Source organism: Thunnus thynnus, chromosome 20 (assembly GCF_963924715.1).
Source record: "Thunnus thynnus chromosome 20, fThuThy2.1, whole genome shotgun sequence".
Lineage (NCBI taxonomy): Eukaryota > Metazoa > Chordata > Actinopteri > Scombriformes > Scombridae > Thunnus > Thunnus thynnus.
In genome coordinates, this window is record NC_089536.1 from 28,075,600 (window position 1) to 28,092,103 (window position 16,504).

The 16,504-nt window shown below is 40.4% G+C and overlaps 1 protein-coding gene across 9 annotated transcripts in view; it reads left to right on the plus strand.

Moving 5' to 3' along the window:
- The window catches only part of csnk1db (casein kinase 1, delta b), a 36,406-nt gene that overhangs the window by 14,477 nt on the left and 5,425 nt on the right, over positions 1 to 16,504 (plus strand). For 4 of the 9 annotated variants that reach the window (XR_010924924.1, XR_010924925.1, XR_010924926.1 and 1 more), the window contains exons 2-9: positions 1,399 to 1,509; positions 1,904 to 2,052; positions 8,187 to 8,415; positions 8,579 to 8,749; positions 8,873 to 9,021; positions 11,928 to 12,096; positions 13,484 to 13,617; positions 14,117 to 14,182. Coding sequence is in view for 5 of the 9 variants with exons in the window: in XM_067576577.1 (XP_067432678.1) it covers positions 1,399 to 1,509; positions 1,904 to 2,052; positions 8,187 to 8,415; positions 8,579 to 8,749; positions 8,873 to 9,021; positions 11,928 to 12,096; positions 13,484 to 13,617; positions 14,117 to 14,167 (1,163 nt within the window). In the remaining 4 variants the exon portion in view is untranslated. Of the gene's footprint in view, positions 1 to 1,398; positions 1,510 to 1,903; positions 2,053 to 8,186; positions 8,416 to 8,578; positions 8,750 to 8,872; positions 9,022 to 11,927; positions 12,097 to 13,483; positions 13,618 to 14,111; positions 14,183 to 16,504 lie in introns of all 9 variants that reach the window. The other 5 variants (XM_067576579.1, XM_067576580.1, XM_067576576.1 and 2 more) reach the window with 2 other exon arrangements.

The following is a 16,504-nucleotide window of genomic DNA, read 5'->3' on the forward strand; positions in this document are numbered from 1 at the left end:
CGTCTCCTGCACCATGTACTGTACACAGGAAATAACATTTTATTCATTCACACAGTGTCCCATAATCCTGACAATTTAGAACCGTGTCAACAGACCTCCAGTAGTGATACCACAGCTGCTATTCCCTGTGACAAGTGTGAGGTGCGAAAACGTGTTCATTGATGCTTGCTGCTTTAATACAATTTTTTCTTGAAACATTACTTTAATCTCGCATTATTACAAATTTTCTTCTTGAAATTTTGATTTTATTCTCAAAGTCTCAGATATTTTTTGCCTAAGAGTGGCCCCTAATACTTATCACAGAAACAAGCAAATGTTAGGCATTTTTGCTTGATAAATAAATTAAATTGTCATTTCATCAGTTGTTGAGAAATCTTTGTTTTGTAAATTGTTTTATCTCCCATAGTTGTTTTTTGTGCCTACCAAATTTTGTTCATTTATGTCAAATTAAAAGGTGGAGGCTTGACTTTGAAATTTTTCTAGGGGGAGCCCTCGAGCCATTTTGCCACACCCAAGCCCAAGACCTATATAAAGTTTCGCGACCTCTGATGTGTGTGCCAATTTTCGTAAGTTTTAACGCATCCCTAGCCCCTCAAAAACAGGCAAATAATGTGTTGCCATGGCAACAGCTTTTGATGAAAACTCAAAAGCTTCACTGTTTAGCATCATCAAGGTCTTACAACTTAGCTGACCAAATTTTAGGTGGATCTGGTTAAGCTGCTAGGAGTAGTTAGTAAAAGAATGGAGCTTTTGACTTCTTGTTACCAGTAGGTGGCACTATGACTAATATTGAGTATTGACCTGTATGTGTCTTCAGACTGGTACTCTTATCAAATGTGAAATTTGGGAAAGATCTGACGATGTGGAGTCGAGTTACAACAGTGTGTTTTGCAATGGCGAAACATCAAAATTCGCTGCGTCACCACGTCAACAGTGTTCAATGAAAACTCACAAGCTTCGCCATATATCGTCATCAATGTCTTAAGGCACTTCTGACCAAATTTGAGTTGGATCTGTTCAACCTGCTAGACAGCACCAGTAACTTCCTACTGTTGCCAGTAGGTGACTCTATCACTGACTCAATATTGACACACAGATGTGTTCAGGTAGGGACACTTATGAAGCATGAGAAGTTTTGGGAAGATTGGACAATGTACATTCGAATTACAACAATTTCCTGTTTCATGGCTAAACATAGAAATTAGCCACATCGCCATGTCGAGGGCGTTTGATGAAAACTCAAGATTTTGATAATTTTTCATTGCAAAGGTCTTGGCAAATAAAGTTGAAGCTTTCTATATAGCTAGATGCCACTAGGTTCGTAAGATGGATTTTTTTGTAATTTGGTGAAAAGATCTTTTAAATTCAGAATGTGTGTTGACATTTGTCCATTTCCAGGTACAGATATTTCAGTTGGAGAAGAGGTTGCCATCAAGTTGGAATGTGTAAAGACGAAACACCCCCAGCTCCACATAGAGAGCAAGATCTACAAGATGATGCAAGGAGGAGGTGACTTATCAGCTTACATGCTGGAATCTTTCTCTCTCATTAGACTCCTATTCTCCATCTCAGCCCCAGTGTGCCTCTTCTACACTAAGCTCCCCACTCTGCTACCATTTCCTCATTATTTCCTCTCTCTATGTCTCTGTCCATGAGATTTATTTTCTCCTCTTGTCATACATATTTGTAGGTACTTGATCATTATTGCTTGCCCCCACCAAATTGGATTCATTGATTCTCTGCGCTCCCTCCCACCCACTGCTGTCTTCTTCCATGTACAATAAATGTGATAAATACATGGCATGCTATGCCTATCAAAACATGTCTAAAAGGTTGAGAACCCTTGTCTGAGACTATAAATTTGTGTTCTTACCATTGTGCCTTTCCATCCATGCATTTTTAGTGGGCATTCCAACAATAAAGTGGTGTGGAGCAGAAGGTGACTACAATGTGATGGTTATGGAGCTGCTGGGTCCCAGCCTGGAGGATCTCTTCAACTTTTGCTCCCGCAAGTTCAGTCTGAAGACAGTCTTGCTGCTCGCGGATCAGATGGTGAGACTGCCCACTCACTTTCCACACAGACGTTTTTTTACCTTCTGACCACTGGCCACACTCATGCCATTTCCTCCTTTGAGATTGTAACACTAATGTTGATCAGCTGAAAATGACAGCAGAAAAGGCTTCCATGTTTATATGGGCATGTCACTGAGACACATGCAGTTCAGTTGCTACTAGAATTTTTAGATCATGTTCTGTTATGCTTATGTCTAGGGCTGTAGTCTCCTGGTCGATTGTTTTATAAGTTGGTTGATATATTCTCTTCCAACCAAATTCTCATTGGTCAAATAATCACCATGTTATTTTCATATGGAGAAAAGTGCTACGTCAATAGCTTTCCAGGAGTAATCCATTATTTCCTGCGGCAGGAGGGACAGAGTAATAAATTACCTGTGAATATGGGGGTGTATTCAAAACACCCCCCTTGTTTTCACAACTTTGAACTCACTCAACCTAATGGGGACTGCTAGGTCTAACTGTACTCAACGAATGTTTACTGAATCAGTATTTCTCCTACGATTGTAACAACAAGAACTCCCACCAGGCCATAAAAATATTTTCAATGCCAAAAATAATGCTAAATATTAATTCTTTCGGAAATCAATAGTATTTGAGAGCCTCTGTGTTGTTGCCTGGGAAACTCTTTGTAGCGTAGCTCGGTTAAGGAATAGGGTATTGCGTAATATGTTTGTGTAGCAGACGGGAAGAGCGGCAGAAAATAGTCCGTGAATGCGAGCTGAACAGAGGAAAAGGTTCGCAGTAAGTTGTCAGTCTGGCAGTAAATGTACAGTATGGGCTACAGTGTGTCAGTTAATAAATGCTGCAGCTTGTCAAGACCAAGAAAAGTCACGTCTGTTGTTTCCCCAACTGCTGGAAGAGTAGTAGTAGTAGTTAGCCTAACCTGAAGACGCTAAACAGAGAAATAGAGAATGGAGAAGTGTGTAGCTGCTGAGTTCACTCTGTCCTGTAATAACAATTTTTAATTGTTGGATGTTACCGACTGTCGTGGTGGTTTAACACACAAAAATTAACCGCATTAATTAATTAATTAATTAATTAGTTTGAAAACATCTTACAGTCTCCTGCCTGTATGAAAATGATAAAATGAGGGGGAGGCGGAGTGCTCCACTGTGTTGTTATTAACATTATACTGTATCTCCAGCAGTGGGGAGCAGCCTCTCTGCTGCACCATTAGCTACTGGGAAAGCCATCTTTGTAAAAGACGCTGAGTGGATGCAGGGTTTTTGAGGTAAAGCAGGCTGAATTTCAAGTTATTTTATTCACCTCAGAGTTTTTAAGTTGTTAAATGCTGCATTGTGTGTTGGTCAGCCGGTCTTGTTTGTTACTGCTTTACTTTGCTGCTCTGCTCTGCTCTGTCTCTGAGTGACAGCGTGGAAAGTTCACAATATACTTCACGTTTGTCTCACAGTGGTGATTATTTATTAATTAAATCAAAAAATACTTGCAACCACCTGCCTTTTTTGAAGATGAACTACAAGATAGCTCTAGTGTATGCACACTGTGCTGCACTGCCCTTGCAGTTGAGTTCCGCCTTTTTTGTTTCGTCAACATCACATGCCGGAATTTTCAACAAAGGCGGCTGCCATTAATACAAAGGTGAAAGCAATCTGAGACTTCACTGGTGAAACGGATGTATGATATGTGTCTGTATGATTTAAAATAAAGGAACTGTGATAATTTATGTATTACCATCATCTCTGTTTTTGACAAGGAGTTTCAGAGCTCAGATAACACTGGACTCAATGGGACTATTAGACACACTCGATTTATTCAAAAACTGCAAGTCCTATATCAATCGAAGTTACATTGGATGAGAGACAGATTTGTCTACATTTTGATGTATAAATTGTGCTTGTAGAGTGGAAGCTGTGGGAGTAAGATATGATAATGTGTTAAAGATTTTTGATAAAATTTTAAGGCCTCGACCTAGAGTGAGTGATGTCAGTTAGCACAGTAGATCTTAACATTCCGCGCAATACGCATTAATGTAAAAGGTAAAAAAAAAAAGGTTAAGTTTTAATGAGATTTGAAAGTTGAATAATTCCTTGATGTTTGAATGCAGTTTCTAGCTGAAAGTATGAATGAGTAGATAAGAGTTGCAAATGCATGAAAAAGTGTAAAAATTTGTCAGTTTTGAACATTCCGTCTATTCATTTGAATGGAGGAAAATTGTCAGAAAACGTTGAAAACGTTGTAAAGTATGAATGAGAAAAGTAATAGTGCACATGTCCTAATTGAGCTTTCACCGTTGAAAAATGTGGAAGGAGTTAAGTTGCAAAAAGAGTGGTGAATTGCTAAACACTTTGGAACAGAACAGGCATTGGCCTAAATAGCTGAGAGTTGCAAAGCATTGCTGAAAATGCATAACCTGATGCACCAGATGGTTTGTTACATAGAACTATCTGAGAAATCGCCCTTGGAAACTGTTTGGTAAAGGGTAGGCACTTTCAAAAAAATACTTGTCAGGTGATTGGATGAACCATCTGTCTATCAATGTATTTTACCATCTTACCTTGCGGGGTAGCTGGATTCGCATATCATGTGAGAATCCTCACAGGATGCTTATTGGTTCAAACCACTGGTGGTTCAGACAAAAGCGCATAACTTGAAGCCTGTGAAGATGGATTCTCATGTGATGTTGTGATCTTGTGATGACACGACCTCGCAAATCCAGCTGCCTTGCAAGGTAAGAAAACGCAGACATGTCAGATGAATTGCTAGATTTGGAAGCTGAACTGCATTATCTAAGGAAATTATGAGCTGAACTTCATCTCTCTACTAAAGGAAGGAATCTCTATCTGCCTGTCTGTCTGTCTGTATATATGTTTGTCCTTCGCATATCTCAAGAACCACTCATCCAGTCCTTTTTACACTTGGCGGTAGGGATGTAACAATACCAAAAAGTCACGATAAAAAGTTCACAATAGTTATCACAATATTTTTTTAAAAATGAAGAAAAACGACGACTCAAAAAATATTAAGTAATAAATCTGATGTGAACAGCATTTTTTATTTGTATAAAATTAATTTTCCTTTTAACTTAGTGCTTCTGCTTTCCCCCTTTTAATAAAGTAAAGTAAAAGTAGCCAGCCATGACCTAAGCATGTGCAAAAAATTAGCATGAATTCTCTTTGGCAATGATTGAACTATGTACAAGTGCAAAACAAAAACAATGCAACAGTCCTTTTATGAAATAAAAATAATAAAGTAAAGTATCATTGCAGGAGCTGGATCTTGTAAACAAAACAAGTCACACTCACCGTTGAACATCAGTGTTTTTATTACCCCCTATGCTACTACGTACCTACCTACCTATCTAGTAGGCTAGGCAGGCATTTATTTTAAAGTGCCAAAAACATAAACTCAAGTCAGACAGTTAGTCACAGACCAGAACAGGAACATCCAGTGTTTTTTTACCTACTTAGAGAAAGTAGGCATTTTCTTAGTGTAAATCAACTTTCACCTTAGTTTTTTAAGTAACTCAACTCAAACAAACAAACAAAAAAAGTAAACTCACTCACTTATCATCAGACAGGCTTCTCTTTTTTTTTCTTGAGGAATATGAGCATGTCCACATTTCCAGATAGAAGCTGGGATCTTTGGGCATTTACAGTGTCCCCTGCTATAGAAAATCCTTGCTTGCTTGGTACTGAGGTTGCTGGGACAGTGAGATATGCTTTGGCCATGGATGACAGCAGTGGGTAAAACTGTGCATTGTCTCTCCACCACTTGAGAGGACAGTCAGAGAGTAAAATAGAGGTCTCTTTGCAGTACAAGTAAATTTCAGCCTTGATCCCAGTGTTGGGCATTGCACTGTACAGTTCCTTCAATAAAAAAATTCCCCAATGAGATCTTCGAGTGCTCCATGTGCTGTGTATGGCAAGCCATCACCAGGCTGTCTCAGGCTGTCCTGCTGAATGTGTTGAGCTGCCTGGCACTGCTCTTTCAGCTTCTATTTCACTAGGGTTCTGTAGAAGTATGCAGAGGTATAAAAAACTTCCTAAATGTCTTATCTTGTTTCTTTTCACAAAAGCAACAGGGGCAAACCCTGCACACAGTCACACTCACTCACACTCTCTCTGTGTCATACACACAACTTATAAGTTACCTGAACATGTCTCTCACACACACAGAATATTTAAATAAATAAATTCCTGGTTCTGCATCTGTGTTGATTTCAATTCCAGCCTGTTGAAAACTTCCTCCATCTGTCGTCTAGCTGGCGCGAGCTCTGGAACCAGTGCAGTGCTTTTTAGCAGAAACTTGTTTTCTTCCCTTGTTATTGGTCTGTCAAGTCCTTCAGTATGGCTCTCTTCATTTGGGTGATGGTGGCAGAGTCCTCATTGCACTGTGCCCCATGCCCTGTTCTATCATGTGCTTTAGGGGCACAATGACAGAGACTGTAGATGGAGACTCATCGTACAGCATGGTGGTTGCTTTTTTCAGCGGTGTGAGAAGATTTACTATGTCCCTGGCATCTATGATGTCTGCTGGGTCCAGAGTGTCTATGCTACATGCAATGCACCTGACTTCATCACTCAGTAGCGCTGCAGCGACTGCTTGTTGTTGCTCCAGGTAGCACTCAGGCATGTTGAGCAAGCTCTTCCATCGTGTGACCACATCCGCGATCAGTTTATGTACTGGAAGGTTTAACATTCTCTGTTTGGAGGCCAGCATAGCTGTGGCAGTTAAACTGCGGTGAAAAAAATGCTACTACACCACACTTGACCAAGCAGACGGCTGATGTCGGCCTATGTTCAGAGCTGTTTGTGACACAAGGTTTAAAGTGTGTGTAAAACACTTTATGTGTGGGCACACACCAGCCTCTCTCACTATGTCCATATTCGTGCATTGTCTGTTCATTACAGTGGTGATGATTGTTATTTGTCATGTCGAGCTCCCACTCCAAAACTGCCGATTTCAACGCCTCAGCTACAGTGCTGGTCGAAAGTTTGTGAACCTTTTAGAATTTTCTCTATTTCTGCATAAAAATGACCTATAATGTGATCAGTTTTTACATGTCATAATACTTGATAAAGGGAACCCAATTAAACAAAAGAGACAGAAGCATTAAGCATATTCATGAATTTATGAGGAAAATTATCCAATCTTACATATTTGCGTGAGGCAAAAGTATGTGAACCCTTTCTTTCAGTAACTGATGTGACCCCCTTTTGCAGCAATAACTTCAACCAAATGTTTCTGGCAACTGTTTATCAGTACTGCACATTGGTTTGAAGAAATTTTAGCCCATTCCTCCTTACAGAACAGTCTCAACTCAGGGATGTTGGTGGGCTTCTTTGCATGAACTGCCTGCTTCAGGTCCTTCCACAGCATTTCTATCAGATTAAGGTCGGGACTTTGACTTGGCCATTCCAAAACATTAACTTTCTTCTGCTCTAACCATTCTTTGTGAATTTACATGGTGTGGTCTACACATGATATACAACAACATGATGTACAATTAGTGGGTGTTCTCTAGCAAACATAGTGCACATAGGAAGTGACATTTAACGGGTTCATACAACGTCTGATAAGAGCCTGGTCCTGAACACATCTGTATGCCCACAATAAAAAGCCTTTGAACTATGGCGCAACCATACGCGCACGAAGGTGTAAGGGCCCAATCATCGCTGCTTGCAGCTTTATTATTATTATTCATCCACGCCATTGCTTTTTTAAAGGGCTTAGGATGCTTGAAAACTGATAGTTATCTCCTACATGTAATGTCTGATATTCATGAAAATGTAAATGTATTGCAGCATTAATATTTCACTTATGTAGTATTGTCTACAGGCAGGATTAAGTTTAGGGTTAGGCAACAGGAGGTGCTTGGACCCCTGAAAAGAAAAAAACTAAAAAATTTGAAGAAGAATGTAGTAACACTTAATAAACCATTGGTTTGCTCTGAATAACCGCTTCGTCGTCAAGTTTAGTCAGTAAATTCATTAGTCTGCCCTCCTCCAAAATGTGACTTAACAGTGGTGTACAGAAGGAGCTGTGGGACGGATGAGAGCTCAGCTGTTCACTCAGTGCTTGAATGCAGCAACATGCTCTTGCTCTTGGTGTGGTGACCTACTTTATCTGTTTTGTTTTCTCCACTGCAGATCAGTCGCATTGAGTACATTCACTCCAAGAACTTCATACATAGAGATGTGAAGCCTGATAACTTCCTGATGGGGCTGGGCAAAAAGGGCAACCTGGTCTACATTATTGACTTTGGCCTGGCTAAAAAATATCGTGACGCCCGCACACACCAGCACATCCCCTACCGCGAGAACAAGAATCTGACTGGCACTGCACGCTACGCCTCAATCAACACACATCTGGGGATTGGTACAAAAATACACACTCTGAATAGACATTTTTGACATGAACACATAACTGCATGTTTTAGACAGTAAATTGGAAGTTGTTGTTTTTTTTTTCAGAGTGCAATAATGACCCCTTTTTTCCTCTTCTCTTCATCCTTTCCCTTGTCTTTTGTCTCTCTCTGCAGAACAGTCAAGGCGTGATGACCTGGAGTCCCTTGGCTACGTTCTCATGTATTTTAATCTGGGCTCGCTGCCTTGGCAGGGCCTCAAGGCTGCCACCAAGAGGCAGAAGTATGAACGGATCAGTGAGAAGAAAATGTCCACACCAATTGAGGTGCTTTGCAAGGGATACCCGTGTAAGTCAACGTCTTTTAGGCTTTGATCATTTAAAGTAATATTTTAATTTCATATTTCCCTATTGACCAATATTAATCAAGCACAGTCTGAGCTGAAAAATGTTTTTTCCCTCTTTGTCACAGCTGAATTTGCTACCTACCTAAATTTTTGTCGCTCCTTGCGCTTTGATGACAAGCCGGACTACTCATACCTACGGCAGCTTTTCAGGAACCTGTTCCACAGACAGGGCTTCTCTTATGACTATGTATTTGACTGGAACATGCTCAAGTTTGTAAGTACTAATATCTGAACTGTATGGGGTCAAAGCCATCAGCTACAGTATATGCGAATGTATTTGTAGATACCTGCCTTGATCCATGGGGAGTAACTTGTGTTGACACCTTTGTACTTTTTTTCCAATTTGCAAAAGTGATATTTTTGGATTAAAATTATTTTGCCCATATTTTTGCGTTTGATAATTTCCATGTTTTCTTCATACAGTTTTTCTCAGGGTTTTATATTTATTATGATGGGAAATCTTTTCAAACAGCATGTAATCAGGGGACAATCTTAGTAAAAATACTCCCTTTTATGGTTTTATGGTATGTTATTTTACCATATATTTTGTTATGATCAGGGATAGACAATAATATTTTTAAGCACTTTTAAGCACCACCAAACCCCTAAATTTGGTGGCCCAAATGTAAACTTATGTTAAAACAACACATAAAAGGCAATTTAACACAGCCTTCCTTAAAAGTGACAAATCACTAAATGAACAGAATTGAATATGCCGTATAAAAAAAAGTTGACAAAGAAAAGATTTAGAAGAAACCATATTTATTTATACAGTGGAAACCGCTTATAGTGATCACAGTAACAGTGATCAACCACTTATATAGATCAAAAAGCTTGGGACAGAATCATTCCTGTACAAATGCTGTTTAAATAATTCGCTTATATTAAACAAGTAGTGCGCTTACAGTTTTCATTTGGGGTCTTTTTATACATGAAAACATATAGAAAAAAAATTTAAACTAGGGTAATTCTTTTTTTTTACCTTACTCCCATGATACACATATGATATGTACTTAGCGGGTGCGGCAGCATTATCAGGCGTTGCTGTGCACTTCCGCATGGTTGTGTGGGGGTGTGGGTGTGTTTATTTGTAACCGTTGTGAAACAGTCAGAAAATAATGTTTTATTCCTCTCATTCACCAGCTTTCTCACTACCATTGCTTTCCTCATGAACTCTCAAGCTCGCTCGACCACTGCTCTCCCTCTTGCCCTCTCTCTCTCTCTCTCTCTCTCTCTGAGTCAGGAAGCCATCAGCAAAACTTAACTTTACTTTTAACATCAAATAAAGAGAAATGTCCTCCCCTCTTCACAGTAATGTTTTTGTCTTCCCTCATAGCAGGGTTGTATAGCGTTACGAGTTGCATTTCTCCAAAAATTGATTCTGGTTCAACTTTCTCATTGTGGGTTGCTGCGGCCCCCACCCTCAAAGCCTAAACGCACAACCCTCCCGCTTCGGACTGGTTACCTGAGCTGGTGCTGTGTGCATGTTGAAAACATGACGCGAAAAAGAAAGTCATTGTCTCTCAATGGAAAAACGTAATCACCTTGAAGCTTATGACATAGTGCCAATATGATCCACCAAGATGCAGCAGCGAAACAAGCGTTTGAAACAGTCGTAGGCTTCTTTTGAAAGTCAAAAAATTTCAGTAAATAGCAAAGCTGCCCATTTCATTATTTTATATTCATGTAAGAAATATTCAAATGTAGATAAGATGGTAGTCTGCATGAGAAATTAAGAAGAAGAAACAAAATGGGTTATAATTATCCAATAACAATAATCAGTTTGACCCGGACAGAGATGATCACTATAAGTGGTTTCCACTATCTTTATATTTTAACGCCATAGTTATTAACAGGTGAACTCTGGCTGCAAGTTGAGTTACTTGAACAAGCCTCTGATGAGTAGTCATCTGAACGCATGCTTCAAGGAAATCTGACCTTTTGTACAAACAAGTTAAGTTGGTCAGTGCCACAGGTTTGCTTACCTAGAAATAGTGCATAACCATAAATATTTCCTCTCCATTTTACATGTCATTACTTCTTGTGTTTTTAAATGTTTCTGAACCCTCAAACTTTCTAATTATTTCCAGGTTTACATGAAAATATTAGAGATTTTCAATGTAGTCTCAGACTTTTCGACCCTACTATATATTGTTGGTTTTCTAAGGATATAAAGTTAAAGGATAATTGATCATGAATGCACATGAGCTGCTGCTTTTAATATTTTACTTTTTAGAGTAAGCAGAGACTTGCAACTTTTGTATTATAAAATCTTTTGATGCAGCGCTCTAATGCAATACCACAGTGCCACCAGTAGGGGGAGCAAGGTATCTGCCTACAAGCTCTTACAGAGGGCACACATTACCCAGTAACAACTCTGCCGTGTATTAAAGCAAGATGGCAGCTGTTGTTGAGAAGGGTGTCAAATGTGAAGCGTAATCTGCACAGACAGCTGTTTAAATCATACAAATATCCCGCTGTATATGTCTTTTGAACCTATCAACGGTATCTACGTTGATTAATCAAGGCTCCCAGTTTGTCTGTGAGCTTGCCTGTTTCACTACAGGCATACTCACCTGCCAAGGTGGGCGGGGAAATAAAATCAGTCAATCAATAAGTACAGAAACTGTTGATTACTTCCTGTGGAGCTGATGTGGAAACTGTTTTGCTCCAGTAAATTTCTGCTGTCAGTCAGCCTGGTGAAGGCAGGTTAGCCGGCTGCTGGTCAGCAGCTGCTGCTGACAGACAGCTGGTTCTGTGGACAGAGAAGCTGAACGCACAAATCGCAGTCGGTGTGGACGCGCTCACTCACGTCTCACTTCCTATGTGGATTCCCAGTTGTGTTGGTGACGGCTTACAGTATGGGGATAAAACTTGGGGGCCACCTACAGGGAATATTTGGTGGCCAAAGAGTAACTTTTTGTGGCCATGGGCCTTCGGGCCATGGTTCGTGTCAAAACCCAATGATTGTCATGTCCGACTGATGTAAATGTTAATAAGAGGTATAAAAGAATAAGCATCTTTACTAGTTTTGGTCAGGAACTTCATCTAAGGTTACAGCCTTGTATCTGTTATCTACTAGTCCTGTTTTTGTTAACTGATTGTTATTGTTGTTCAAAGGGAGCCAACCGTGCAGCAGAGGAAGCAGAGAGAGAGCGCCGGGACCGGGAGGACAGGCTGAGACATGGCAGGAACCCAGGGGCCAGAGGAATACCAGCTGCATCAGGACGGCCACGGGGAGCCCAAGATGGAGCCCCACCCACCCCGCTGACACCCACCTCACACACAGGTCAGTTCACTCCACCATTCCTCAGCTCCTAGGGACTCCACATTGGTCAGTAGTTGTGGAGTGAAACAAATGCTTAAAAAACAATCAGTGTAGTGTGAAGTACTTAATAATTTCAGGACTTCAAGGCTATAATTCAGTAGTTCACAGATGTGCTTTGTTCAGATATGTAGGATGTTCAGTGTAGGATTCAGAAATCTTGAGGTCTGTTTACTACTGTAAAGGTGGCACTGGCAGGTTGAGGGACACTAAAACTCTCAGGCCAGCAGTATCAAAAACTGACAGGTTGCTTGATTTCAGTTTTTATACTGTATTTAGATATAGTCATTGTAAATAAAAAGTTATGTAGATGTTTGTTTTAAACATTAATGCACTTTGACTTATGTTGTTTCTCGTTCTTATTTCTCTCTCTGAGCAACATAGACTGATGCATGCTTTTGTAACTAGCAGGTTAGACTATTGTAATGTTATAATGTCTTTCTGGTTTACCAAAGAATACAATAAATCAGCTAAAATTAATTCAAAATTTTGCTGCACAAGTGCTGACTAGGACCAAAAGGAGAGCACACATTACGCCTATTTTAAAGTCTTTACACTGGTTACCTGTCAGTTTTTGTTTTGATTTTAAAATTCTTTTATTAGTTTATAAGGCACTACATGGCCTTGCACCAGACTAACTCTCAGAACACCTTTTGTTTATGAACCAGGAAGGCCCCTCAGATCCACTGGTTCGTCTCTTTTAGCAGTTCCACAAGAAATTTGGTGATGCTGCTTTCTGCCGTTATACTCCAAGCCACTGGAACAGCCTTCCAGAGGATCTGAGAGGAGCTAAAAATATAGATATTTTTAAACGTAATCTAAAAACCCATCTATTTAGTCTGGCTTTTATGTAGTATTTTATAATTTTATGGTTTTATTTATACTTATTGTCATCATTTATTTTATTAATATTTTACTGTTTTACTACAATCTATTTATTTTGTGTAGTATTTCATTATGTTGTTTTTAATGTTATTTTTATTGCTTGTATTATCTTTTAATATTTTTTATCTTAACTACCCATCTTTTATTGTCTTATTCGATTAACTTTTAACTTTATTTTGGTTTGCATTAGTCTCTAAATCCATTTTTAACATCCTACATTTTGTCAGTCGCTTGTAAAGCACTTTTAAATGCGTTTGATTTGTTTGAAAGGTGCTATATGAATTAAGTCTGAGGACTGATTGTAAGGGGGAAAACAATGTGAGCAAAAAACTCAAAAGGCACTGGAAGCAAAGCAAACAGTAGGAATCTAATGCAATTAGGGAAGTATACGTGAAATCTATAATCATATCTATTTCTTCAAAAATGATGCTGATGGTTTGCTTAGTTCGTGGTCTCTGTTCCCCAGCTTCCCCTCGACAAGCATCTGGTATGGAGCGTGAGCGAAAGGTCAGCATGCGACTGCACCGCGGTGCTCCTGTCAATGTGTCATCCTCAGATCTAACAGGACGGCAAGACACCTCCCGCATGTCCACCTCACAGGTACAAGACATCCCTGAGACACATCTCCTTCCTTCTTATAGTGACTCCCAACCCACACACAAGGGCTGAAAGAAAAAAATCTAAACTCTATCCACCTAGGCTATGCTTGAAGTACAAACCCTCTCCTGAATATGCAGGAGGAAGCTGTGCTTTCATGCTTAATGGTAATCAGTATTCGGTGCAATTATATTTTAAAGTTCTTTAAACTTTGTCTTCATGGTGTATCTTGCTACTTCAAAAGAGTGGCACTCTCAAGGAGTGCTTGTTTACATGATTTACAGTAGACCTGTGTAGCACTTCACACAGAGCCAAGATCCAGAACAGCAAAAGAAAGTCTCAATACTTAGCTTTTACAGCATACCAGTCTCATGCTTCCTGTCAGCGAGAAGTGAAGTGCTGCTATTCAGCCAGTTTTCTCCAGTTCTGTGGTTAGTGCATGATGTTGGTTCTGACTTGACATATTGGGCCTTCTCTCTCCCTTCCCCCAACTTCAGAATAGCATTCCCTACGAGCATCATGCCAAGTAGACGCTCGCCACGTCCTTGTGTGACGGCGGCAACACTGGGTGAGTCCCATCCCCAAAGCACCAGAGATGCATTGGTCCAAGTTCCAGTTCTACATTGGGCTGCCTCAGAGTGCTGTGTTCAGTCTTGGTTCCAGATTGTTTCACCTTCAGCCTTTTGTCTGCCATTTTATCTGAGACAAATTTTCTCAATAGACAAGGAGCACAGGAAGAAAACACATGGCGTGTATAAAATCAGATCAGCAACATTAACAGGTTCATGTCAATACAAAAGTAGCTCTACCTGGAATCAGGGGTGAACACCACAGCAGATGCTCAGTTGTTCAACAGTGAGCCAGACATCCACTATGTGAATGAGACTTAGCTTTAACAGCCACAATACCATCACAGCCATTAAATACTACATTTACTGGGCTGTTGGTGACATTGTAGCTGCATTGTACTAACAAAGTTTCATTGAACAGTTGGATACTGATTATTTTCTGAGCAGGAGGCTGCAGTCCTCAAAGAACTGGAGTGGATAATGCATCACAGTGCATCATAGCCTAAGAATGTAACTCTGTCATTGCCTACTCAGGATTGACAGAATGCCCCTTTAATCAGCTCTGTGCCTGCGGCTTGTTGCTTGCACTGTTGGTTTGATCCCTGTTGGCACATCGATCATATAGCAGACCTACAGCTAAAGTGTCCCAAAGAATCTTGCCTACCTACACCCACCCCTCCAGTCTTGCTTGGTGCAGTCTTGTGTTACTTAACCTGCAGATTTCTGCCTCCCTGTTTTTTCACATCAAACACTTGCATGATATGAAGCTACTCGTTTGCAAGTCAGCTTACAACTTTCTCATGTCTATAGCTGAAAACATGTCATCCAGTTCTTCTGAAAGAGAGAGCTCTATATTTTGAAGGAGGAAAGGTTGTTTTAAAAGAAAAAAAGAGTCTAAAATAACTTAAATCAGTGCATGTTCTGTTCATGTTGATTAAAAGATAGGTTTGGATTTGCTCAAATCTATCTTAATAGAGCATTCACATGCTGTATGTTGAGAGATGTATTGATGGCTGTAATCTCATGAAGTGATGATCTCTTCTTAACATCCACATTGCTCATTATGTGCAAATATACCTTTTATTGACAGTGCAAGATAAGTGACTAACACGAAAGCACATGACACAGGACAAAACAGGCAAATGTGCCATCTAAAGATTTGATGGAGATCAACCAGAATGATTGTCTTTTTGGTACAAACATCCCTTTGTGTTTGCTTTGACAGTATTTCCTTGCTGAGCTGTAGAGGGATATGTCCTGGTAATTGCATGTAAACATAGCACAACAAGTAAGGAAATTTGTGTTTGGTAGATTATTTCTTTGTCGTAACAATACTTTTTGGCAATAAATCTTATACTGTTGGAAAGCCTGTTTATTTCCCTTTTAAATGGTGCCACATTTGTAAGGAACATGCATTTGTGGGATGAGCAGCAGAGCTGAGTATGTGGCTTGAAAAATATGCCAAATCTTCTCTGCCAATGCCAAACAGCTTATTTTGCTGTCACTATTGACTGTTGTTTTGAGGTTCTGGTACCCCCAGGTGGGGGGTGGCCTCCTGGGGGTGCCAGGAGGCCTGTCATGACTGCCCTTCACCATCAGGCCCGTTTGCGCTGGTGTCTGCAACACGTGCACTGGAACCTGAACATGTGGAGGAACGTTATGTTCAGCGATGAGTCCAGATTTTGCCTTGGCAGTTCGATCTTAGGGTCAAAGTGTGGAGAAGATGCGGGGAACGCTATGCTGATTGCTGCATCGATAGAGTAACATTTTTTGGTGGAGGCAGTGTGATGGTGTGGGGTGTCATCTCCCTCAATGGAAAAACCAGGCTTGTCATCATTGGAGGCAATCTCAATGCAGAGAGATATCAAGATGAGATTCTGCAACCAGTGGCAATCCCATATCTCCACAGTCTGGGACCAAATTCTATTTCTCTAGGATGACAACACTCGCCCCCCCACAGAGTGGGGTTTATCAGAGACTACCTCCAGAATTTGGGAGTTGAGAGGATGGAATGCCCTGCCAGCAGTCCTGACTTCAACCCCATTGAACACTTGCGGGATCAGCTTGGGCGTGCTGTTCACGCCAGAGTGACCAACACAACCACGTTGGCTGACTTGCAACAAATGCTGGTTGAAGAATGGGATGCCATCCCACAGCAGTGTGTGACCAGGCTGGAGACCAGCATGAGGAGGATGTGCCAGGCTGCTGTGGCTGTGTATGGTTCTTCCACACGCTACTCAGGCTCCTGTTTGTTAAATGAATAAATTGTTAAATTGCCAATATGTCTTGTTTCTTCAAACTTCAATCATCCAATCCACCAA